The sequence below is a fragment of the Pinus tabuliformis genome, chromosome 6 (genome assembly GCF_031772625.1).
Source record: "Pinus tabuliformis cultivar Carrire ecotype Pingquan chromosome 6, CPIR1, whole genome shotgun sequence".
In the NCBI taxonomy this organism is placed as follows: Eukaryota; Viridiplantae; Streptophyta; class Pinopsida; order Pinales; family Pinaceae; genus Pinus; species Pinus tabuliformis.
In genome coordinates, this window is record NC_142292.1 from 1,367,347,987 (window position 1) to 1,367,372,959 (window position 24,973).

Sequence of the window (24,973 nt, forward strand, 5' to 3'; positions counted from 1 at the left end):
TCAAGGATGACAGGTTGTGGTTTCAAAGTACAAACCTTGGTAGTCATTTGACTGTATCACGTGTAAATTGCCTAGCAGATTGGTTTGCTAAAATAATTTACCAGCGGAGATATCACTTTTGTTAGTTTGTTATTTACAACTCCCTTGTAGCAAATCTGGACATTTGGGGAAACAACAAAATATCGACATCACAATGAAAACACCTGCCTTAACCAGGCTATAAAAAGAAGGAATCCAGAACAGAATATTTGTTATACACTCGCTAACCATTGCTGGTATAGGATAAGAAAAATGATGCAATTGTTAGCTTCTCCAGGTTCCTGGTATGCAATCAAGCTGTATTTTTACAGTTAAGTACATAGTGAACATACAAGGCAGTAAAATAACAAATAAATTTGGCAGTGTAGTATGTAATACTTATCATTAATCCAAGTCCACTTGACCCTAGACAGCTTGAAAAAAAAACATATGCTGGCCTCTGATAACAGTTGGTCAAGGACCAAAATGCTCCCTCATTTCCTTTAATTCCAGGGAGTTCCAAATCCAACAAATACACAACATGATGGATTGGGTGTACTATCAATCAGCCCTGAACTTTTTGGGGGACTTTGAATATCCTGTCCTTGCCTGCACTTGTTTCCGCTTTTTGCCTGCATGGTTTGGTCCAGGGCTTTTAGATAACCTTGTCTTTCGAGCTTCAACTGCTGGCCTTTGAAACTGCCGTTGCTTGGGATCACTGTACATGCTTGCTGCACCTGTCATCTTGACTGAATGGCCATCTGTTTTGCTAGCCTTAGTACCTTGATAAGAAAGAGATATTCTTGACATCTTTTTTGCTGAATGGTCTGACAGTCCTGCTGACTCAGCGGAACGTTTTCCACTTGATCTATTAGTTCTTGGGTTCATATCAGAGGATGACCCTGGAGTTGAAACAGCTCGTGACCCTTGATGTGAGTCAGGTTGTGCTTTACATAATCTAAGATCCCGATCTCTTAGCTTAAAGTGATTCTTCTTTATGGCCAGTTTAGCAGCATTCTGCAATCCATTCACAACAAAGATAGGGTGTGCATTACTCACATGACCAGAAAATGCAAAATAAGTCAAGGTGTACAAAGACCAAACCCTTACATTCCAAGTAACCATATTAAAAACAGAATTCAAAAGAATATTGTTGAATATTAGTGATATTTTCCCATGGAATGGACCAACAAAAATGGACTTGGATGCATGTCCATATTAAATATGAAAGCCATCTCACAACTATTCTGGCTAATCCAGCACAGGCTTCCCCAGAAGTGCCAATATGACTTTTGACAAAAAAATCGACACTCCATTAGTCTCTCCAGTGCAATTATGTGACATAAATATGCACTATGAGATGACAAGAGAACAAATAAGCAAAATTCCTATTGTGCAAATTGGAAGTTGTTCTGTCCAGCTCACTCTTTAACTGTAGTCTCAACAATTTTATTATATCAAATAAATATGCACTATAAGATGACAGGAGGGCAACCCAGCAAACTCTTTTAAGTTTTATTTGATGTTCCTATGACCAAATAAAATTACTACAGCAAATGAAATAGAAAAGGAACAATAGTAACAGGAAAAAAAACAAATGAAGACACCTGCACCTGCAACTAGAAATAATGGAGGAAGATGTCTCCAATTAATGCCAGTAACTAGTTGATCATATTGATAAAATGCACAAGGCTCGTGGGCACTTGCAAACCCAGGGATGGATTGCCCATGCAATCTTAAAATAAAAAGACATCTACATGAGAATGATACTCATGAGTAATAATATTTGATTGATTGATAATAGAACGAACACAAGCAGGACGAGAACGAATACAAGTGGGGAGAGACCCTTTCCAATACAACTCTCAACTAACTTAGGGATGAGAATACCTTAGTGACAACTCATTAATGACTCAACCACCAGATTAATGAACTTAAAACCAAAATATCTCATGCATATGAATACAAGTGGGGAGAGACCCTTTCTAATACAACTCTCAACTTACTTAGGGATGAGAATACCTTAGCGATGAGTCATTAATGACTCAACCACTAGATTAATAATCTTATAACCAAAATATCTCATGCATAAAATATTTGAGACCTTGTTTAAAATAAGTGGCCATGCACAAATAGCAAATGACTACATTATTATAAAAAGACGAGCTTGTATACAAATTAGCTCATACACAGATTTATTTGGACACACATAAATGTTGTGATAGAAACACAAGATTCTGCAAATTGGCAGTTGTTCTTTCCAGATGGATCTTTAACTTAAGAACTAACAAGCTTTGGAACTTAAGACTCGTGCATACACCCTGAAATTAAAAACTCAAATCTCAACTTAGATTTTAATGAATAACGGAGAACAAAAACATTGGTAAATAATAAAAAGCACAACCTAACAATCATATCTATATATCTAAAGATTTTTATGGCAGGTATCATTAATGAGCTTGATTGACTTTTGTTTAAACTAGTATAGATCCACCTTCATCAGAGGGACCAAAAAGAGGGTAAGGCACAAATTTCTCAGTGCTTAAAGGTCATTAATGAACTTGATTGATTTTTGTTTAAAGTTTAAACTAGTATAGATCCACCTTCATCAGAGGGACCAAAAGAGGGTAAGGCACAAATTTCTCAGTGGTTAGAAATCAGGGCTAAGTTGAATCTATACTGGTTATTTTATAATAATATCCTATTTTATTATTATTGGCAATTAATATTATGGTCTGCCTTTTTTCACTTTTATATTATGGACTTGGAACTTTTCTTTCATTTTAGTTTATTAGTGTTACAAGTAGCAATACAACACAGCCACACTGGGCTGTAAAGTGCAACTTACTTTTCTAGGTGCAATATACTACAGCTTTTAAATTTTACTCTGTCTGTACTTGCTCTGGGAAAAAAATGCCTTGCCTTTGTGTATTAAGTTATGAACTAGCAGCTTAGACACTCCCACTATGCATTTGCATTTTCCTGAATCTCCACTACTAGCTTTGGAAGTCTTTGGGGAAGTTCATGCCTACGGTTTCTCCCATCTTTACCTGAACTTCAAAAGACACCATAAGCAATTTGACATATCCAATGTCTTTACGACAAACTGCCCTTAATCATGTATCTGCCATGATCTATCGATACAGTCATCTTCCCAGGTTCACCAACAGGTCTTTCTACTTGTCCTCGTAGTAAATCTGGTTAATTGCCATTCTCAGCTTTGTGACAGAAAATCAAAGGGCATAACATTCAGGTGACACATTTTGTACATAATAGCCCTGAAAGTTTTGCACTGAATGCTTGTATGGGTGCTAGTTTAATTCATTAAAACACTTGCTCTAGGTTAAGCAAGTCGCTGATGTAACTTAGCCTAAGTCTAACTTAGGATAAATAAATAAAATTAGCCATTGATCTCAAGTAAGGCGAAATCTAATCTTGATCATCAATAACTTTGAGATTAGGTTTTGGCTGAATGTAAAGTTAAAAAACAAGGATAGGGGGAGGGAGAAAGACACACGACAGTGAGCATGAGTTGGGTCTATGGGAGTGCAGAGGCTAAAGATATAGATTTGCAAGAGAGATCAAGCATCGATCTAGGGAAGATCTGCTAGTAAAATCCAAGTTATTGTATCTGTATTTTCTCAGTTGGGCCATTATCCCAAGACGGGAGCCCAAGTAGGTTCATATTGAAAATGTAGTGAGTAAAGGTCTTCTGGCTTGTGCCTTCGCCAGTGAAGACCTTGAATTGTCTTTCTCTCAATGTGAGTGCAAGCTCATAAGTTAGACTTCAGTTAGGATGAGTTTATTTCCAGTTTACTGGAGTAATCATCAAGATGGCATGCATAGAGTTCGAGCTTCTGTTAAGTGGAGTCTTCATCAGTTTGACTACAGAACGAGGTTGCAGTTACAAGTTCAATTAGAGTGAGTTAGTCTTCAGTCTTGATTGAAAGAAGAACGAGTTAAGACTCCTAGTGTTGATTGGAGAGAGAAAGAGTATCACTCTCAGTTAACTCGCTATCAAAACTCGACTTCTAAAATTGAATTGGGCCTTCCTTGCAAGCTTGAATTGGGTCTATAAATAGGAGGAAAAAGGCACATAATTGACAAAATTTGTGAGATCATATTTGATTGCGGAGAGCGCAGAATTGAGCATCAATTGTGCACAAGGATTTAGGAGATTGTGTGTAGAATTGAGAGCTTGTGTCCTAAGAAATAGGAAATCACAAGAGCACAAGGAAATAGAGATTTGCGCTAAAGAATAGGAGCTCCCTTGTGTGCTAGGAAATAGGAAGAAGTGCGCAAGGAAATAGGGGCTCCATTGCCCAAGATAATAGGAGCAGGATAAGGGGATTTGCAGGGCAAGTCAAGGTTATTCAGCAGGGGAACACTTGTGTGCTAGAGGGCCGACATCAAGCAGGCACCAAGGCAGGACGAGATCAATTTTATCAGCTGAGATTAATGAAAAGAAGCAGAACGCTTTCTCAGAGACAGATTGCTTTGTAATAGATCCAATTGCTCAGGACCAATCAATAAAATACCACAACAAAGACCTGCCTTAGTTATCTTGACAACATTTTGTTGGCCAAAATCAATGACCTGCCTTCTTTTGGTGTTCCAGAAAGAACAGTCCTGGTATAGGTAAATAGTATTCACACACTAAGACCAAAACAGAGCACATGCCCACAAAATCTCAACAGCTCTCTTTCAAAAAAGAATTGCTTTTAAGATGCCATATGCCATCATCCAAGCAAACGTTCATAGGCAAGTTGACAAAAACAGAGAATAATCATCTACCTGCTTCCATATAAATAGTTGTGCTAACAATGGTCTGTGGGTTGACTTAGAACAGAAAGAATGGTTAATTTGGACTACTGATAATTTCAGTTGGTCGAGAAGCCAGTGGAACAAATTCACGATGCGATAGATTCTTACTAAGAATAGGTACTTTGTGGTTAGAGATCGAGATAAGAAAGCTATTGATACTTGCAAAGAGTCATACATTGGAGGATGTTCTTGTAAATGTGTATTCTTAGAAGGACAACCATTTTTTCATTTATTACTTTGTTATTCAATCGATGAAAAACAACAGATTCCTTTCAGAACATCACACCTCCACATTGGTGAGAATAAACCTAGGTTACCTTCCTTCCAGATACATATGTGAAGTTTGGTTGTGTACTTAGTTTTGGCTGGTAACTGCAATAGCACACTGACACTGAACAGAAATCTTACCACTGACTAACTATCATCCACATGCTTGAATCTTATTTCCAAGTTAAGAAAAGGAAGGCCCGAGTCCTACATCAGATAGACAAATGCTCCCCTGGTTTGAGTTGAATACACGCACACTGGCACTCAACAGAAATATGACCAAGGAATAATTATTATCTACATGTTTGGATCCTCTTTTCAAGATATGAAAAAGGCAAGTCTAAGTCCTACTTCATGTAGGGAAATGTTCCCCTGGTTTGAGTTGAATATGGGGCCTGGGCACACTGACACTCAACGGATATATTCCCAAGGATTAGCTATTATTAATTATCCACACATTTGAATCTTATTTCCAAGTAGAAAAGGGAGGCCTAAGTCCTACTTCACAGTGAAAGGCTCCACCAGTTTGAGTTGAACATGAACATAAAAGAGGGATTTAGCATGTACACTTGCCAAAATATAAAGAATCATCAAATAGTATTGAACAAAAACTAACATATCAATTTAAAAAACTAGATATACATAAACCTAAAAGCTACTATTTGGTAAGCACACATACACACCATGGTCTTAAACAGAACATAAGCAATGCCCTTTCCTTTGCTAGTATGAGGATCTCTAATAACCCGAACAGCTTCAACACTCGACTCCAAAAGTTTAGTTCCAAGGAATAGCTGATATAGTTCTTCATCCTGCAAAATAAAAACCAGTATAAAATTTTAAGCGAGTGGTATCTCTAAACCATTAAATCAGATAATTCACATAAAAAAGACTTAAGCTTCAAAAGGCAAGAGAATCAAGATCACTGCCTGCACATCAAATGGAAGATTCCCAACAAATACAGTCCGCTTATATTCATAAGTAAAATGGTTTTCGCCTTTAAGTTTCTTGCAAGGTGGATATGCCCTATCCACACGAATATGGTTTCCACCAAGCTGCAACAAAAGAAAAAACAACTGTCATAAAATGCCACAACTCTAAAATATCATTGGCAATCATCAATTGAAAGGAACCAAAAAGGAAATTAGAAATGATGACTTGACCAAGATATTATAACTCCCAGAGATATCAAGATGCAGAACGTGAAAGCTACAAATCTTGACTTGGCATAACGTAAGCTTTCACTATAAATTGCAGAGACATTTGCTAAGAAGTGTTTATGTTAAGAAAGTGATAAATACCTCTGCCAGGTTGTGTGACAAAGCAGCATTTGCTGATTCTTTATCTTTAAAAACAACATAGGCGTGGACTCTGTTCAAATGACAATTCAATCAGCAAAAGCAAATGTCTGATCACTTCATTCTATCATAAGCTACTTCCCAATAATGGACAACTAAAACTGCATATGAAAAACATCATATATTGAAAGTAAACCAAACCAACACAAAAGAGAGAACCCAAAGTCTAAATCAAAGTTATCAAACCGTGACATGCTAAAGTAGGAAAAAATATGTCAGGATCACATCAATGTTATCAGAACCGAACCATTGACCGAACCGGGAACCGGTCAGAACTGGTTAAAAAACCAGGCAACCAAAAGCACATATATTATTCAAAATTAAAGAAAAACATATGTATTCATGTGCATCCATATGAATCCAAACTATTTATACACAAAAAAGCAAAAGTTCTCATTTGCATAGCATTCAACGATGCACATAACCAAAATAGCACCGAGTGCAATCCATCTCTGAACCGGAAATACATCAACAAACAGGCCCTAGAGGGTCTCTAGCATCCAAAAAAAATCATGCTACAACAAATACCTACATATCATCAAAAATCATTGTTTATATTGTGATATCCATCATCAAAATCACCCTCTAAGCATTAAAGTTAGATAGAAAAAGCTTAGCATGTGAAGTCAAGACTGTATTTGAGTGATGAGTATATAGGGTCATGATAGAGGAGTTCAATAATCATTGCCACTAACATCAAGTTATATAGAAGGCTTAGTACTCTTGATTAAATGCCATACACTCATACATGACAAAATTCAATGGAAATGCTGCAATCCCACCAATCCTGAAAAGCTGTTATAATTGCATATCATTAGTAGACAATATGGTCAAATAGTAGGCTTCCCCACTCATAAAGTATTGCTTAAAAAAATTGCATTCAAAGGGTCCTTGGTAGGATTGTACAAAACCACAGAATTCGGTATCGAACTGGCCTTTTCCGGTCCATGACACTGGTTCAGACTGATTTTCCCTCGAAAACAGTCGGACCAGCCGGTTGAGTCTGGTTCGATCCAATTCTGATAACAGTAGATCACATGCAGCTATAAAGGATGAGAGATATGGGAGATAGATACAGTGATATATACATATAAATAATAGAGCCAAGTATATTTTTGATGCAGAAATAATATGAATATCTGCACCATTAATTCATTAAACTTCAGAGATAGAGTGAATACTCATTATCAATCAAATTTTGTCATAAGTTCCAACTATAATTAACCCAAAGGATTAGATGCTGTCACCAAGGTTGTTGGGTATTTAGCCAGTTCCGTGTCAGCAGGTGCCTAGTTCAAATCATAGTTTTAAAACTCCGACTCGGCCGAGGATCGACTCCGACTCCGACTCCGAAACGGTAATGACTCGGCCGGCTCGATTTCAATGACTCGGTCATTGTAAAAAATACATTAAATATTTATTTTTTTATAAAAAACATAATTTTAAAGATTTTAAGCATAATTTTAAAGATTTTCATTCATGTTTCCAAACACACAGCATTATAATATAGATGGAAGACAACATATGATCAAAGTAGGCTCATGAACCAATCCATTATATCAAAATGGTACCCAATGGCAATACATAGTCAACTGTCATACATGATCAAAGATTCAAAACAAAAAACACATAACCAAGGAGGCTAGAAATGGCCTCTACAACAAAAGTAAACTGTGACCAGACTCCAGTACTAGTACTACAGCTACTGGCTAGTAGCTACTGCCAGAGGAGCCAAGATCATGTTGATCAATCTCTGGACCATCATCAGAGTCAGATAGGGGGCCCCATGGCTCCTCATCATCATCATCATCATCATCATCTCCAACTGCAGCTGTAGAAGTGGTACCACTAGCAGGCTGTGAAACTGCAGCAAATGCAAGCTAAGATAGAGTAGATATGCGGCTGCGCTTCTGTCGTGGCTGAGCAAAGGAAGCACCTACAACTGGAGTCCTTGCTCGCTGTGAGACTGAGGCTGGTGGATTGGGATCTGCATTCAACTGAACAACATGTTCAAGCTCAACTGATGTCTCGATATCTAAATCTAAATCAAGATCCTCATCAGGATCAAACTCCGCTGGACGACTCTCCACTACCCAATCTGATGTTGGATCAATGTCTTCCAACACATGGGATCTGAATCAGGGCTTTTGTTCAGCAAATGGTTTCGTCTGAGCCGGAGGTTGTATTGGACATAAACTAGATCATTTAACCGTTTTTTATCCAAACGATTTCTCTTCTTTGTGTTACTTGGGAGCAGGAGCGAAAACAGGAGCGGGAGCGACATTTTTAGAAGCTCCTGGTTTGGGAGCGAATCCCAGAGGATTTCAACAACCAATGTCACTAACATCAAGGTACATAGAGGGATTGGTGCTCTTGATTAAATACGAGTTCCATACCCTAATACATGACAAAATTCAATGGAAACATTGCAATCCTCCAATCCTGAAATCCTGATAAGTCTGCCGGATTTTGAATGAAATCTAAAATTCTACTTTCTCCATATGAAATCCAATGAGGCCGAAACCACTCTCAAACATCCTGAGTCATTTCATGGTAATGTTAAAAATTTGAGTAAAATGATGAAAATGAAGATTAAGGAGAATGTCACTTTTACTTTAAAAATTTAAATTTAAGTAAAAGGATGAAAATGAAGATTAAGGAGAATGTCACTTTTACTTTAAGAATTTAACATTACCATGAAATTTGAATAGCATATCAATAGTAGAGAGCATTTGAGTGTGTTAAATAGGGTTTGGGAGGGGGAAATGGACCCCAAATAACATTTAGCTAATTCATAAAACACCTTGAAGTCCAAACCAATCAGCAAACCCCTTAAAATTTCATTAAAATAATGTTAAATCGTTGTTTTAGTGGGTTACGGGCCGCTGTTTGTGACTCGGCCGAGTCAGTACGGGAAACGGCCGAGTTGGCCGAGTCAGCCATGACTCGGCCAACCGAGCCGTTTTTTGTACCAAGTCACTCCGGAGGGCAATGGAACGGACCAACTCGGCCGTTTCCGTTTTAAAACGGTCGTTTTTTAAAACTATGGTTCAAATACCCTTGGGTAAGGTGCACTAATCCACACCAACAGGTTTACTAAGCATATCATCCATGACTGTGGAGAAGCATCCTTTGGATTCCCCACAAGAATTTCCTAATAATTATTAGACATGAGATAATAACTATCATAAAGCCAGATTTTGTTTCTTTGTCAAAATCTCATAATTCTACAGTCATAACTGGAAACATGATCAAAATCCTAGCATAATGTTTAAAATTGCTATCAAGCAGCAAGTATTCACATCTATGTTGCACAGAGTTTGACGCGACAGAGGTACATGGAGACAAGTTTTGGGGACAGCTGCAAGGTACGCTCCATATTTCTGGGGGATGAGCAAGTGGGGATGACCAAAACATATTTAAAAAAACTTATTTTAAAAACAGAGATTTAGAATATAGGACTATAATACAACTCAATAGTAGTAATTATTAAAATAATATATCTGAAAAACCTTATCCATGTGGAATTTGAAATTTAAAACGCTGGAAGAAAAAAACTAATAGATTTCAGTTTTTAGGAAGGCAAAATGGGTACTGTGAAGTACCGCTGCTTCTCTTATCACATGGGCTCCTGCGGTTAATCAAACTCGCGCCCTCCTCTTACGAAGCCACATTATAAAGTTATTAACCATCACTCTAGCGAGGACCAACCAAGAAAAAAAACTAATAGATATACATTACAATCTACCAAACATGGGAGTCAAGACTCAAAACCATTGCTGTGCTTTTGCCATCATAAAAACATACTATAATTATATATTAGAAAATAATTTTCATGGAATAATTGTCAAGCCAGATTTGATTTTTTTGTTTTTAATTTTATTATTTGTTGTGGGGGCAGTACCTCATGGGCACTGGTTTGAATAGACTGTTTTAATACATTAAATGCACGACAAGACAACATACAATAACTTGGCGGAAAATCCCTCAAGCTATATTCTATACATTGTATTCATTTCAATGATACAACATATAATACATGAATGAAACTACCTCACATCAAAACCCTATCAGGAGATAAGATAGGGGGCAAAATAAGAATCTAGAAACACACTTAGGATAACAACTATAACCTTAAATGTGAAATACATTACGTGGTTTCAAAAGGGATATAAGGAACATCAAAATACATCTTCCAAACCTACATGGTTTTGGGGACATAGGGACTACACCCACGTCCTCAAGGAAGCTCCCTACCCAAGGGCCAACAGGGAGATTCCCCCTGCCCAAGTCCTTAGAGATGAGGAAACCCAAGGGGCACATCTGTCAGGGGTGACGGGCTCACATGCTACACTGATTTGCATGCATCATTATCTTCAATTGCAATTGTCACCTCTTACTTTGCCCCATTCACTTCTGCATAAAGACCATAATTCGTTGATATACATCAACTTTCAAACTCTGTTCCACCAAGGTTCGGGAATCGGAGCTGCAGCCAACGGGATGATGTTATATAGAACCCCAAAACTCAAGAGACGGCAGAGGAAACCAGCAACAATGGATTGTATAGGGAGGACACTCTAAATATATATATATATATATATTTAAATGGTAACAAAAGATATAACCCTGACATAACATTAAAAATAAAAGATAAGAAACCATTTGACTTTAGGTGAAACAAAAGGAGCAAGCATTTCTCATTGTTATTTCCCCTAATAATGAGGGTGCTGTAAATGATGATTAAGCATGCCTGGATGGTAATATAAAGATAAACACACACATATGGCTTAGTATGAGCCTGTGCCAAGTAATTGACACAATACAATTTTCAATGCATATGTGTGTCGGGGGGTGGCACCACAAAGCTCATTCTGCGTGGGAAAAATTTATTATCTTTAAAAGCCCTTACAGACCGATGGGCCAAAATAGGTTCATATATATACATAACTTTTGAAGTTTAGAAATATATCTATACATATGCATATGACTGCATGCACAAACTTCAAAGTAGATCTTGATTACAAAACGACTATAAACAAGAGATGTGGGCATAATTGGACAGCAGACCCCTATTTTTGGTATCTCTCGAGTCTACTCCAGTAAATTGCTCAAGCCTACATTCTAAAATGGCACCGATTTTCACGACTAAGAAATATTGTATATGTGTTATGTTGTGAATTTGTGTTGTCTTTTCCCAGTTTTATTTCTTCGAACCATAAGACTGAAGCTGATGAATATAAGATGATGGTGTGCCTTATGCCTATATTTCATTGTGCTAAACGTAACTCTTCTAAAATAGAAAATCAAATCACTTAGAGGAAAAAAAATGCCTTCACCATGACCCAATCACACAGTACCACTCTGTTTGAACATCTAATCAAGTGTAGTAGGCTGGCAATCACGAACCTATTATGAGAGTCATCAATCTGCCCCTTGAGGATTGCATTCTTTCTTGGCAATTTACTCTGTTTTACAAACAAAGACATATCAATCAGACATATCTTTTGTATTCTTATACTAAGAGAATAAAGTAGAAAGTGCATGGACTACAAAATAAAAGAGATGGCATTTCACTACAAAATACATAGCAAGCAAATCTGAACTGAACACTAAACGCGAGCAAAGAAAGTGCACTCACATCCAAAATTGGAACAGAACGCAACCTCACTGAATCCACTTCTCCAAACTGAGAAAATTCTTTTATCAGTTGTTTCCTTTTTAGACTCAGAGGTAAGTTACCAACAAATATCGTTCGATGCAACTTCTCCCCATCATCAAAAGCTTGCTTTTTAACGACCATATCTGCTTCATCATCGCCATTCTTCCTCTTCCCTAATATTTTCTTCGAGATTGCCCCTTCCTTAGATGGAGTTTCATCTACCTGTAAGCCATGTCTTACTGAATATTCTTCTTCAAACATATCACGTGTTCTCTTCCGCAGCTGTGATTTCCTTTCTTGATCAGCTTGCTCTCCACTGTAAACAGTTAAGCCTCTGTCAAGTCCAGCCTCCAAATGGTAAGAATTCAGATGACTAATCTTTCTCTTCTTGTTTGGCCCATTGATATCTTCATGCTCAATTGTCCGTTTACCCTGTCTTCTTTCAGGCATTTCCTGTACTTCATCCGGCTCAGCCTCTTCCGATTTCCGATTTTCCTCTATTAACGTCGTTTCCTTTTTCTCCTCTTTTCTTTGCACAAGGTCTTCTGACGTATCCTCCTTTCTCTTTTTCACCTCCTTTGTCTGCACAAGTTCGTCTGTCGCATCATTCTTTCTTTTTTTCTCTTTTAGGACAGAATCCTTTTTGTACTCACTGGAAGAACCTAGAATTTCCTCTCCAGCTGACCTTTCTTCACTTAAGTTCTTCTCCTTCTTTTGCTTCTTTGTTTTCCCAGAACGATCATCATTATGAAATCTGGCCTCCGGAATTTCATTCTCAGCCTTCTTTTTCTTTTCTTCAACGAACTTCTTCTCCTCCTTTTTCTTCTTTGATTTCCCAGAACTATCATCATTATGAATTTTGGCCTCGTCAACTTCATTCTCAGCCTTCTTTTTCTTCTTTGTTTTCCCAGAACTATCATCATTATGAGTTTTGGCCTCGTCAACTTCATTCTCAGCCTTCTTTTTGTTCTTTGTTTTCCCAGAACTATCATCATTATGAATTTTGGCCTCGTCAACTTCATTCTCAACCTTCTTTTTCTTCTTTGTTTTCCCAGAACTATCATCATTATGAATTTTGGCCTCGTCAACTTCATTCTCAACCTTCTTTTTCTTCTTTGTTTTCCCAGAACTATCATCATTATGAATTTTGGCCTCGTCAACTTCATTCTCAGCCTTCTTTTTCTTCTTTGTTTTCCCAGAACTATCATCATTATAAATTCTGCCCTCCAGAATTTCATTCTCAGCCTTCTTTTTCTTTTGCCCGGGAACAATATTTTCATCGCTGTTATTGTTGGCCTTCTTTTTGTCCTTCCTGGAATCTAATTCTCCGTCATTTTCACTGTCAGCCTTTATATTCTTTGCTCCCTGTTGAAAATTTTCATCATTGTCCCTCATAACCTTAGTTTTATTCTTTCTTTGCACTGAATTTTTATTACCTTCGCTTACAGCCTCAATTTTCCGTCCCGCTTGCCCTAAATGTTTGTTAGTTTCATCATCCATTACCTCCGTCGCCGCTGCCTCTGAACTTTGGCCCTTTTTTTTCTCATGTTTAATTCCCCCATGGTCAAAGGTTCCATTCATGTCGGCGTCAGTTATCTGCTGTGAATCGCTCTCGGGTTTTCTCTGGAAGGGGTTATTGAGAAACAAGCCCAAGCCTCCTTTTGAAATGTTCCCAAAAAGCTTTCTGAAGTAATCAGAACCACCGCTCTTCTCTGACTCTTTCCCCATTCTAATATGGAGCACGGATTCAAAGCACGCAAAATTGCTTTGAGGTCTAATTTTTCCCAGAATTTGCGCAAAGAAGAGAAGAAGATAGTTCTTTATCAAACCCTGAGAGAAGAAGATAATCCTTTAAACAAAATATGTCAGTGTTTGGATTAATTTACTAGAAGTTCATCTACAGAGTCTCTAATGTTCATTATTTGCTCAGATGATCAGAAGAAAACAAGAATGTCATTATTTGCTCAGATGATCAGAAGAAAACAAGAATGTCGATTAACAGTGCAATATCGTTTAAACGCATGAAACTTTTTCGTAATAGCTTACCAGCTGCGTCCGACGACCAGTCTAGGGTTCCGTCCAGAGCTCCTGACTAGTGGCGAGGAGTGAACATGGATTTGCAGTTGCAAATTTGCTTGGTTCTTTTGCCGAACAGATCGGTAATGTTTTAATACTGAATTAAGATTTGTCTTGTTATTTAAGTTATGTAGTGGAGTGTTGTAAGGCAAGGTCAGTGGTGGAGTGTAATGGGGGAACCTACGAGTGCTATTGGGCTAGGGCTATTGTACTCACATTTGGTAAATTTAGAAAAAATTGAAAGTTAAATTTATTTGTAGGACAAGAGATTTACTAAATTTACGAAGAAATATATATATTTTTAACCAAAATACATACTCTTAATTATGAGGTGAGGTGACTTAAACTGTATATTAATTATTCCAAGTTTACATAGTCACATTGAAAGTATTACATGGTATTTTAAATTTTCATATACTTTTTAGCACTATATAATCTATATAATTAATTAAGTTTAAACTTGATACAACGCTATAACTTCTCTTCCACCAAAAATGATAAAAAATTATAATTTTTATTTAAAATTTAATTTTCATTCTCATTTAAGCCAAATTAAAGCTAATTATATTAAAAAAAAAAAAATCAAATTCAAAATATAAGATAAATTTAGCCAACATAAACAATTTACATTGTTAACCGTTACTTAAAAACATTAAAAATTGACGATATAGTTTTAGAATAATTGGTGTTGAATAACAATGTAACGCATTCAACGGTTAATGATATAACATATAGGCAAGTTTATCCGGCTTACATTGTTAACTTTTACTTAACAACATTAAAATTGACCATATAGCTTTACAGTGATTGGTGTTAAACGACGGTTAACAATGTAATGTTTCACGGTTAATGATTTTTGGGTAATTTTATTGGGTATTTTAAATTTATTTAATTTAATTAATAAATTAAATAGGTTATTTTAGAATTCCAAAATTTATTAGATATTTTTAAAAATCATAAGTTTAAGTTGTTTAATGTTTTTTAGGGTGTTGAATCTATTTATGTATTCAAAAGTGCATTTTAAATAATAAAAGCAGGAGACAGAAATTCTGCCTTCTTCCACAAACAAGCCCAAGCTAGAAAGAGCTTCAACTCTATTGCAAAAATTAAGGAAGGGAACTCTATCCACAAGGATTTCGGGAGCATCAAGAAAGCAGCTTTCACTCACTTTAAAAAACTTTATAGTGAAGAAGGAGTGACGGACCCAAACTCCAAATTCTTGGGGGCAGTCCCTACTAAGATCTCCCCCACAATGAATCAGCATCTTGAAGCAATGATCACTATAGAAGAAATAAAGGATGCTCTCTTCGACATGAAGCCCGACAAAGCCCCAGGCCCGGATGGCTTCACCGCAAGATTCCTCCAATCCTGTTGGCAGATTATGGAAAAAGACCTCTACAAAATGATCTTGAAATCTCAAAATTGCCAGAAAATAGGGGGCAACACCAATTCTACCTTCCTTGCCCTCATCCCCAAGGAAAAGGGCGCTAAGGCTTTCAATAGGTTCTGTCCCATCTCTCTTTGCAACATTGGATATAAATTAATCACAAAGGTGATCGCCAATAGGCTAAAAGGTGATGTCTGACCGTGAGGTGGAATCACTGTTTGATGGGTTGAGGTGGATGGCCTCTAGAAGCCTTGGATGAGTTTTGATTGATGTGTTCTACGAGATCCCACATTCATGCTTGGAATATGGCACGGGGGTGAATGACTGAAGATAGATTTGGCTCAACCATTCTATGGTTGGGTGGAACGTGAAAGTCCCATCCCGAGTTTGGATTTTGCATCATTAATGAAAAGGTTATTTCTCCCTATATTTCTATGAGAATTTTGATGGATTGTATGTGGTCCATATGGTTGTACTTTCATGAGTATTGATGTTGCTATTATGCTGGTTATGTATGTGTTTTATGACAGCAGCCATGTATGCCTTTCCTCATGTTTTTACTTGTAATTAATGATCAATGTATCTATGACCTAATGGATGGAATGGTAGTTGATGTCTTGATGCATCAATGGTTCTTAGTGATTCTCAGCTAAGTATGAGACCCCTATGCTCAGAATTGTTAATTACACCTGTAGGTTACACATTTGCAATATGTTTGACGAAAAGCCTATAATGGCTAGTAGGGGTCCAATCAAGGTCTTGAACAAGTATTTGATTTAGTATTGTCATTTCCATGTTATTTTAGTGATCTAAAGAGATGGTGCAGTGTTGTTTTAATCAATCCTAATTGACCGAGACTGCAACATTTAATTGTCAACCCAGGGTAGGTCTTGTTGTTTCAATGCAATTTCCACTATTTATGCCGATACACTATAGCCAAGAATGAGAAAACGGAGAGAACAGTAAAAGATGTTGATGAATCAAATCATTCATGTAGAAATAAAAACACTCCACGGAATTGAAATCACACTTCGCAACTACCAAAGTAAGGGCGCGCCACACAGTGACTAATATCTACTCTAGCTGGTTACTACCATTCTATTGATAAACTCAGTGTAACAACATAATATAAATTGGAACAACAGTGAATGTAATTCACAATTTGTATAGCAACAGCAAGAAACCATATAACAATTAGTGAAACATGAATGTACACTACCTCTACCACTGCAGTCCCTGCCAAAAAGGAGGGCCCTTCCTCCTTGTAGGGTGCAGGAATAACACAAAAGTAATTAATGCATCAGATGAAGAGTAGTAACAACATCACCATAATGATTAATATCAAAAATAATTCAGAGTTACAGAAGCAGAGTAACAATACTCTTCTATATGATGTCCTTGTACATAGGAAATAGAGTTTCTTTTATAGTTATTACATACCCGAAAATAGAAACAGACCAGTCATGAGAATCTCACGATTCTCATGCTGATAAAAAAATAAAAGTAGTTACAACCAATTTCTAAATACAAATATACATTAGTTTTGCAACTGCTTGGGTCTGCTACTTCCAAAATAAACAATTCCTAATGCCGACAGCTATTATGTGGAATAGTACCCACACTTGCCAGCGCCGGTGCAACAACATCTTGCGATTGAATAACGGTTCGGGATGTTACAACAATCATTGGCAACAACACCCTTGGTATAACAATGGACCTTTGTATCAGTGCGTAGTGTAACAACATTCAATGTGTAATAGCAATCTATAACAGCATACTAGGTGTAATAGCGAATTGCTCTACCCTGCTCTGTAATTGATCAACGCTGCATGCTTACTCCATAACCTTGTTCCTGCGAATAACACTTGAAAAGGAGAAGAGCTTCCCAAAATACTCCTCCAATGCTCACCCCAATTAGCCATAAAAAGGAATAAAGTATCATATTATTCAGTAAAATAAAGCAAAATAACATGGCAGTATAATAGGTTATAAAAGTGAGAAAAAGGAGGATTAATCATGTAAAGTCCATAGGCCTGGAGGATAAGAGGATCAAAACTATCGAAAGAAGGTGTAGAAAATAGGTAAAAAGTCACACCCAGCATCTCCCCCCCACTGAATCATCTGCATGTCCCCATGCAGAATCATAGCTTCTCTTATTATACCCTCGATGCAAGTTTGTAAAATTGTAAGCACCAGCAGTGTCTCCACTCGGAGCTCTGTACCCTTGAATGGCCATCAACTAAGGTGGTCAAGATTCTTCTTCGTAATCACATAGGTGGTAGTTCAGCTAATACTCTTCTATTGGCAACCAAATCAAAGGAAATTTAAATCTGAGCCCAATCTAGAACGCCCCCAATGTCTACACGATCCGATCATACTCAGGCACCCGTGTAACAGCAACCATGAAATTTCTTTATTCAAAAGGATCCTCTTCTTGCAACTCAATGCTATAAGCCTCGGTGCGTTTAAGACATCCTGCTAGCGCTCGATTTTTCATATGTGCATGCAGATTGAGGCAGATCCTCACAATCATTTTCCTATAGATGAATGATTGTTCCCTAATCTTTGGAGTGCTCAGGAATATCTTAAACTCACGCCTAAGTTCATAAACCATCCCTAGTTCTACTCTGACCCATAATGTTGTCCTTTCTTCGTTAGCTTTTGCTGATTTCATGGCCAAATGCCACTCAATCTGGTTCCTCATAAACGAAAGAAAGGCACGCAACTGCAAATCTCCCATATAGGAGAAGACACTTGCTACCATATTCATGCTGACATACACATGATATTATGCAAAAATAGCTTGCAAAGCAAGCTCTGTTCATCAAAATTGCAGGAGCGAAAAATCTCAAGAAAAGTTCAGGTTGAAGAACCCAAATAAGACCTATTCTCAAAAACCGCTTTTAATTGAAATAAATAATATCGTTCCCAAAGGAACATTGGATATGATAGGGACAGTTGCCTGCATGCTAGCAGGTTTAGCGCAAGGTCACGGAGCTTGGTCTTGTCATTCATCAGGTCCAAGACCTGTCGCTATAACTGATACAATTGTTCATCCTTCTTCTTCATGGCTTCCTTATGCCTCTGTGCTTCCCATTTTCTCTCCCATTCTTCCTTTAACCACTTCTCCCTAAGGGAATCCATCATCCTTTTGTGTGCCTTGAGCAAGATCACCCCCTCTTGCAAAGAGAGTGCCTAATGCTTCCATTTTTGTAGCTCTAGTAACAACAACATGTTTTTAGAACACCATCATTCGTCAGGACCCGATGTTCTCCCACATGCACTATCAATTGAGGGTGTAACAACCTCCCGAGGGTGAAACTTCTCCACATTGGCTGTTGGTCCTTATGTAATAGCAACTTCATCAATGGATTTTGATACAGTTTCCTTATCTCCCTGATCAGCTTCCATTCCCACTGTTGGTTCTTATGTAACAACAGTGTCATCCACAGACTTTTCTATATCATTTTTCCCCAGGTAGGCTTCTGTCTCCACTGTTGGTTCTTATGTAACAGTAGTGTCAACCACAGGCTTGTGGATGTCAGCTTCTCCTTCCTTTCCTTGGTTGACTTCTGTCTCCATTGTTGGTTCTTGTGTAACAGCAGTGTCAGCCAAGGGCTCCTCTGTATTCACTACCAGATCAATTTTTGTGGACTGTGCTGTCTTAGTTGTTGGTTCTTGTGTAACAGCAACATCCTCAACGAGTTTTTGTGTGTCAGCGTCCCAGATTTTAGTTTGTGTTTCCCTCGAGATGTTGTCTACTGCACAGACTCTAAACCCTGCTATCACTAACTTCTCAACATAGGTCGTGCACATAGTGCCTGGGACGTCTCCCCTCCTACCCCTGTCCACGACCTCAGCCGAAGTGTCTAACCTTGGGGCTCTTGCCTCTGCCCTCCCTTCTGTTAGTTGTTCCCTTAGCTGTCTATTTTCTTTTTCTAAATTTTCAATTCTTAATAGTACGGATTGAGTTGCACTCTTACCAGGTGAAGAAGGTTCCTCTAGCTGAGCCTGCTCCTTGTCCTTTTGCTCTATTGCCTCTTTGTTCTTTTTTTACATGGATGGGGACTCTGGGTGCCCGCTAACCCTTATCCTCTACTTTGGCTGCCTATCACCAATTGGTTTGTCAACTGGACTCTTACCAACCCTTACTGTCGAAGGTTTGGGCTGCTCCTTTGTCACTACTGGAGCTTCCTTAGACGTCCCGGTTTGCCTCTTGCGGGTGGTCTTGGCCTTCTTCCTCATGAATTCTTCCCAATTCTTGCCTTGGCGGCTTAAGGCATCCAGCACAATGAGTTTAACGAGGCCATGGTTGGTGACGCATGTTTCTCAATGCGCAACTATTTGCATGAGCGCAACCATATGCCGAATGTTTCCTAGCAAGAAGTAGGGAAGATTGATCAATTGTTGATACCGAAGGTGATTTAGCAATGGAAAGTGGTAAATGAACACAATTGTTGCCCTTCCCTTGCAAGTAATGTACTTGATGAGGTAGAGGGCAATAATATGATTCCTCTTTACCAGCGACTCTTCCTCTTGGAGGAAATCCCCTTTCAGGGAGTGGTCATTAACCTTCGTGTTAAACCACCTCTTTCCTTCCACTAGTAATCCCATCACTCGAGCAATCACCTCTTCTGTAACCTCAAGCTTCAACCCCCTAACCTCTGTTTTGTTTCTCTCTAAATTCTTTGAAAATTCCATGGCAACTCCGCCGTCTGATCCCTTCAACCTCTAGAAGAATTCAAACTAGCCTACGTCCTTGAAAATCTGGCATGCTTCGGGGCAATTATCCAAGGCTTTTGTGGACCTCAGCTCATGCCAAATTACTGCTCCACCCATTGCTACACAAATTCAATGTTGTTTTCTTCCTTTTCCTTTCCTTCAGAAGTTTCAGGGTAGTCGACACACTACTTAGTTGTTTCAGCCTGCAACTGTTCTTTTCCCACCTCTCTGAGCACTCTGAATGGGGATGCAATGCTCCAGCAGGGGTAAATGGTAGGGTGGTGTAGGTGAGGATTTCAAATTAGGATTTTGCAATCATGGCTAGGACTGCACAGTAATATTGCCTTATTAATGTTGGGTTATGGGAGGTCTCATCGAAGGTACACTTCCCCCTTTTGGTATGATCGGGCATTAAGCAACAATAATTACCAAGTCACCATGCCTTAATTGTAGGTTTTCTGAATAATCACAGGTCATGCAAAGGTCATGTCGCAATATGATTCCCCCTCCCCCCCCACTGGCTTAAATGTGACAATCATCCTCGGCCATTAAAAGTCGTGTTAAGTTGCCATAATTACTGAATAAAGCGAATAGCAATATTACCTTTGTATGACGTACCTGGGTGATGTAGGGAGAAGTCATGGGTGGCAAGGCGCGCGAACCTAGCTCTGGTGGCGAGACGCGCGAACTTAACTCCAATGACAAGAACCACGATGATGCCTATTGTTTATTATAATAAAATATCTTATTCCACTTATTTCTAAAAGTCGTCGGCTGTTACAGGTGTAACAGCCAAGACGACTATTATATATTATTAATTTTTACAAAAATAGAGAAGAAAATATCATGTAACAACATTATTGTAAGGTATGCTTTGAAATAATAAATGTTGTTACAGAGTGTGTAACAGCTGCCACAAGGTGGTTTTAAACTGCTACAAAAGTTGTTTGTCTACGCCCAAAAAAGGTTTTCACAGCCAGATTATTATTTTTATTTTTTATTAGATATATATATGTAACAACCACCAACCATAGTTGAAATTAGAATTTTTGCAGCACAGGGGGGCTTTCTCTTATTCCTATAATCTAAAGATCTAAATTTATGACAACGTTGGCGAATGAATCCCTTGAAGCAGGTTTGTGATATAATTGAAGACGGTGCCCATTTGCAAGCAATGGTGTCCTCGCACTGTCAATGGTCACCAAATGTACAGCCCCATTGTCAAAGACTGCATCTACCTCATAGGGACCTAGCCATATGGTGCAGAGCTTACCCTTGAAGTCTTTGAATCTTGAGTCATATAAGAGAGCCCAATCTCCTTTTTGGAACTTCTTCTTCTTGATGAATCTGTCGTGTCACTTAGCTCTCTGCTGCTGGACAATCTTTGTTTGTTGGATAGAAGCTAACTGTTTCTCCTCCAACTCATTGAGTTGGTTCAATCTCTGCTTTTGTACTGTAGCCAGATCCAAATTTACCTGTAATGTTTTTCTTAGTTTCTTGATTTCAAACTCAATTGGGAATAAGGGATTTTTGCCATACACATGTTCATATGGTGAGAATCCAGTGGTATTCCTTCATGTAGTCATGTATGCCCACAACACTTTCGGAAGTTTGTCGGCCCAATTCCTTCGATGACTGGCCATAGTCTTAGTAAGGATCCCCTCAATGACTTTTTTAGTGCTTTCCACTTGGACATAGTTAGTGCAGACCAAGATGTAAGATTTTTGTCTAAATGAAGGATTAATCGGTCCCACAAAATCTAGGGCCCATTTCTCAAAAGGTTCTAAGACGATTTGGGGTTGTAACAACATCTCAATTGATTGCAGTGGTTGGCCCATCCTTTGGAAACTATCACATCCCTTCACAAACTTCTTGGAATCCTGGAATATTGTTGGCCAATAATACCCTGTTGAAAGGACTTTGTATCATGCCCTTTTTTCTGCGAAGTGCCCTCCACAAGGTTCCTCATGACAAGATTTAAGGATGTCAAAGATCTCATCTTCTCTAACACAATGTATTATTTGCAAATCTGGTCCAGTGTGATAGAGATTCCCATCTATCCAAGTATAGGTAGCACTTTTCTATATAATCTTTCTTTTCTCGTTGGAGGAAAAATACTGTGGAAACTTCCCTGCAACAATATAATTGGCTATATCTGTATACCAAGGTGAGTAAGTAGAAATAGAAAAGAGATATTCATCAGGGAAAGAATCCTCATTAGGAATGCAATTATTATCAATAGTTAACCTAGAAAGAAAATCAGCTACTACATTATCTTTTCCAGGTTTATCGACAATTGTGATATCAAATTCTTGTAACAAAAATGACCAGCGTGTGATTCTACCATTGGTAATTGGCTTATTCATTTAAAAACGAATGGCAGAATGGTCAGTGTGTACAAATACTTGATACCCGGTGATATAATGTCGGAATTTATTGATGGCGTGCATGACTACTAAGAACTCCTTCTCAGTCACTGTGTAGTTGAGCTCAACCAGGGTTAGATTTTTGCTTATGTAGTAAATAACATAAGGTTTCTTATCCTCTAGTTGGCCCAAAACAACACCTACAACAATATCATATGCATTTGTAGCTATGTGAAATGACAGTTCCCAATTAGGTCCTCGCAAGACCGGAACTGTTGATACACAACATTTCAGCTTTAAAAAGGCATGCTCACACTTTCCTGTCCACAAAAAATCGACATTCTTCATGAGCAAGGAAAATAATGGCGATGCAATTTTTCAAAATTTTTCTATAAATCTCCTATAATACCCTGCATGCCCCAAGAAACTACATACCTCTTTTTGCGTCTTGGGAGTTGGAATTTTTAGAATTACCTCTATTTTTATAGGGTCTACCTTGATTCCTTCAGTAGAAATGTAATGTCCAAGCATGATCCTTTCAGTCATCATCATGTGACATTTTTCAGTACTCAAAGCAACATTATTCTGTACACATCATTCCAACACTTTTTCCAGATTAATTAATGTTGTTTCAAAAGCATCTCCATAAGGTGTAAAATCGTCCATGAAGATTTCAAGGCAGTCATTCAACAAGTCAAAAAAAAATCCCCAGTATTGCCCTTTGAAAGGTTGTTAGCGCATTACAGAGTCCAAAAAGAAGTACTCAATAAGACCACTCAATAATGACATCTTCTTCTATCTCATCTTTGAAATACTAGGCTTTCCCCAGAGTGAGGAGTGGCAGGGAAAGATCTGACACAAGCTCAAACTCATCCCACCAAGGGTTGTATACATCCACATTTGGTTTTGGGGGGTAAAGATTTAGGTTCTTTGTTGCTTGGCCATCCGAGATCATTGTAGATCCACATATGCAGCCTATAAATGCATCCACAGTGGCCAGCCAAGGTCTCCCTAAGATTAAAGGATGTCCCCCCAAATTGGATTTGGGTTGTAAGATAAGAAAGTCAATCGGATACCTCCAGGAAGCTATTGTAATCACTATATCCTCTAACACCCCCTCAGGTTTAACACGGGACCTGTCTGCTAATTCAAGTACAGTAGGAGTATGTCTAAGTCCCTATAGCTTGAGAGTGGTAAAGAGGTCCTTTGTCATTACATTAATGGCAGCCCCAAGATCGATCAACGTGTTAGCTATGGGCTGATCATTAATGTAGACAATAACCGTAGGATTTCCTGGATCATTATACTTAGTTAGAAGAGGTTGAGCAGACATTAATTCAAATAATTTCCCCATCACATGTATGGTGGCAGGGTCTTTAGGCTTCCTCCTAGGTTTCTTGATGCACAAATCTTTCGTTGTTTTAGCATAAATAGGTACTTTAAGGTCTTGCAGCAAAGGAATTCGTACATGCAAATTTTGCAACTCCCTAAGAAAATTAGATTCAGGTTGTGAAGCCATTCCAGGTTCAGCCAATCTTTGAGGATACAGAGGGTCCTGAGTTACGACAATCGAGTCAGCTGTTACAGGTGTATCAACCTTTCCCGAGTTGGTTGTTACAACAGTAACAGTTCTTCACGGGTTGGTTGTTACAGACGTAACAACTTCCTTTGTATCAATTGTTATAGGCACAACAACTGCCTCAGACCGTCCAATATCTCTTCTAGATGGTTCACATTCCTCCTCTGTAATGATAGGGGAGTGACTTGGTTTAATTACCTTGCCCGATCGCAATTGAATTTCATTAAGCCCCACAGGGTAATAAGGTAGGTCTGGAAGGTAGTCAAAGCCTCTATGCCCTGAGCTGCTTTATTGTTCGGGTTTGGGTTAGGTTGCACAGGTAGTTGGGGTCGCACAGGCGGTGGAGGAGCAGGAGTTTGGAAAGGAGGTAATTGCAGCTGTTGTTGCATGGGTAATCCAGGTAAAGTTGTGTTTTGGGCATTCCCTCTCTAGTTCTGATTCCAAAGATATGGTTGAGATTGAGGATATTGGATAGAGGGAGATGGAGACCACTGGTTCCAGGGTGAGGGAAACTGCGCTAAAGAAGGAGAAGGATATTGCCATGGATATTATTGAGTATTATATGCATTGTTCCACGAATTGAAAGAGGAAAAATCTTGATACATACCTAGAGGTTGTGGCTTCCATGGTCTCCTTGGTGCGATGAAATAAGAGGACTGAACCTCCTTGCTTGACTCTCTAAGTAATACCTTCAATCTAGGAAGCTCTGGACAT

The 24,973-nt window shown here is 38.3% G+C and overlaps 1 protein-coding gene across 3 annotated transcripts; it reads right to left on the bottom strand.

The window, feature by feature from the left end:
• Nucleotides 1-230: 230 nt before the first annotated feature.
• On the bottom strand, nt 231-14,342 carry LOC149263713 (RNA-binding (RRM/RBD/RNP motifs) family protein). 3 transcript variants are annotated; one of them, XM_089426606.1, is made up of 7 exons: nt 14,176-14,342; nt 12,109-13,903; nt 11,877-11,935; nt 6,411-6,480; nt 6,039-6,164; nt 5,793-5,921; nt 231-1,035 (listed from the first exon to the last, which is right to left on the bottom strand). In XM_089426606.1, exons 2-7 carry the CDS (start codon nt 13,855-13,857, stop codon nt 580-582), a joined length of 2,589 nt encoding a protein of 862 aa, XP_089282732.1. In that variant the 5' UTR covers nt 13,858-13,903; nt 14,176-14,342; the 3' UTR covers nt 231-579. The 3 variants fall into 3 exon arrangements, with proteins under 3 accessions (XP_089282732.1, XP_089282728.1, XP_089282736.1); XM_089426602.1 differs by having other exon boundaries at nt 12,109-13,959; nt 14,176-14,341; XM_089426610.1 differs by having other exon boundaries at nt 12,109-13,978; nt 14,176-14,333.
• Nucleotides 14,343-24,973: the final 10,631 nt, after the last annotated feature.

Excerpts from the sequence above, each read along its gene's own strand:
- LOC149263713 (XM_089426606.1), bottom strand. The coding sequence starts at position 13,857 with ATGGGGAAAGAGTCAGAGAAGAGCGGTGGTTCTGATTACTTCAGAAAG. Across the intron at positions 11,936-12,108 it reads GTTCTGTTCCAATTTTGGAT|AGTAAATTGCCAAGAAAGAA; the intron begins GTGAGTGCACTT and ends TTTGTAAAACAG. Across the intron at positions 1,036-5,792 it reads ATGTTCTGTTTAAGACCATG|AATGCTGCTAAACTGGCCAT; the intron begins GTGTGTATGTGT and ends AATGGATTGCAG.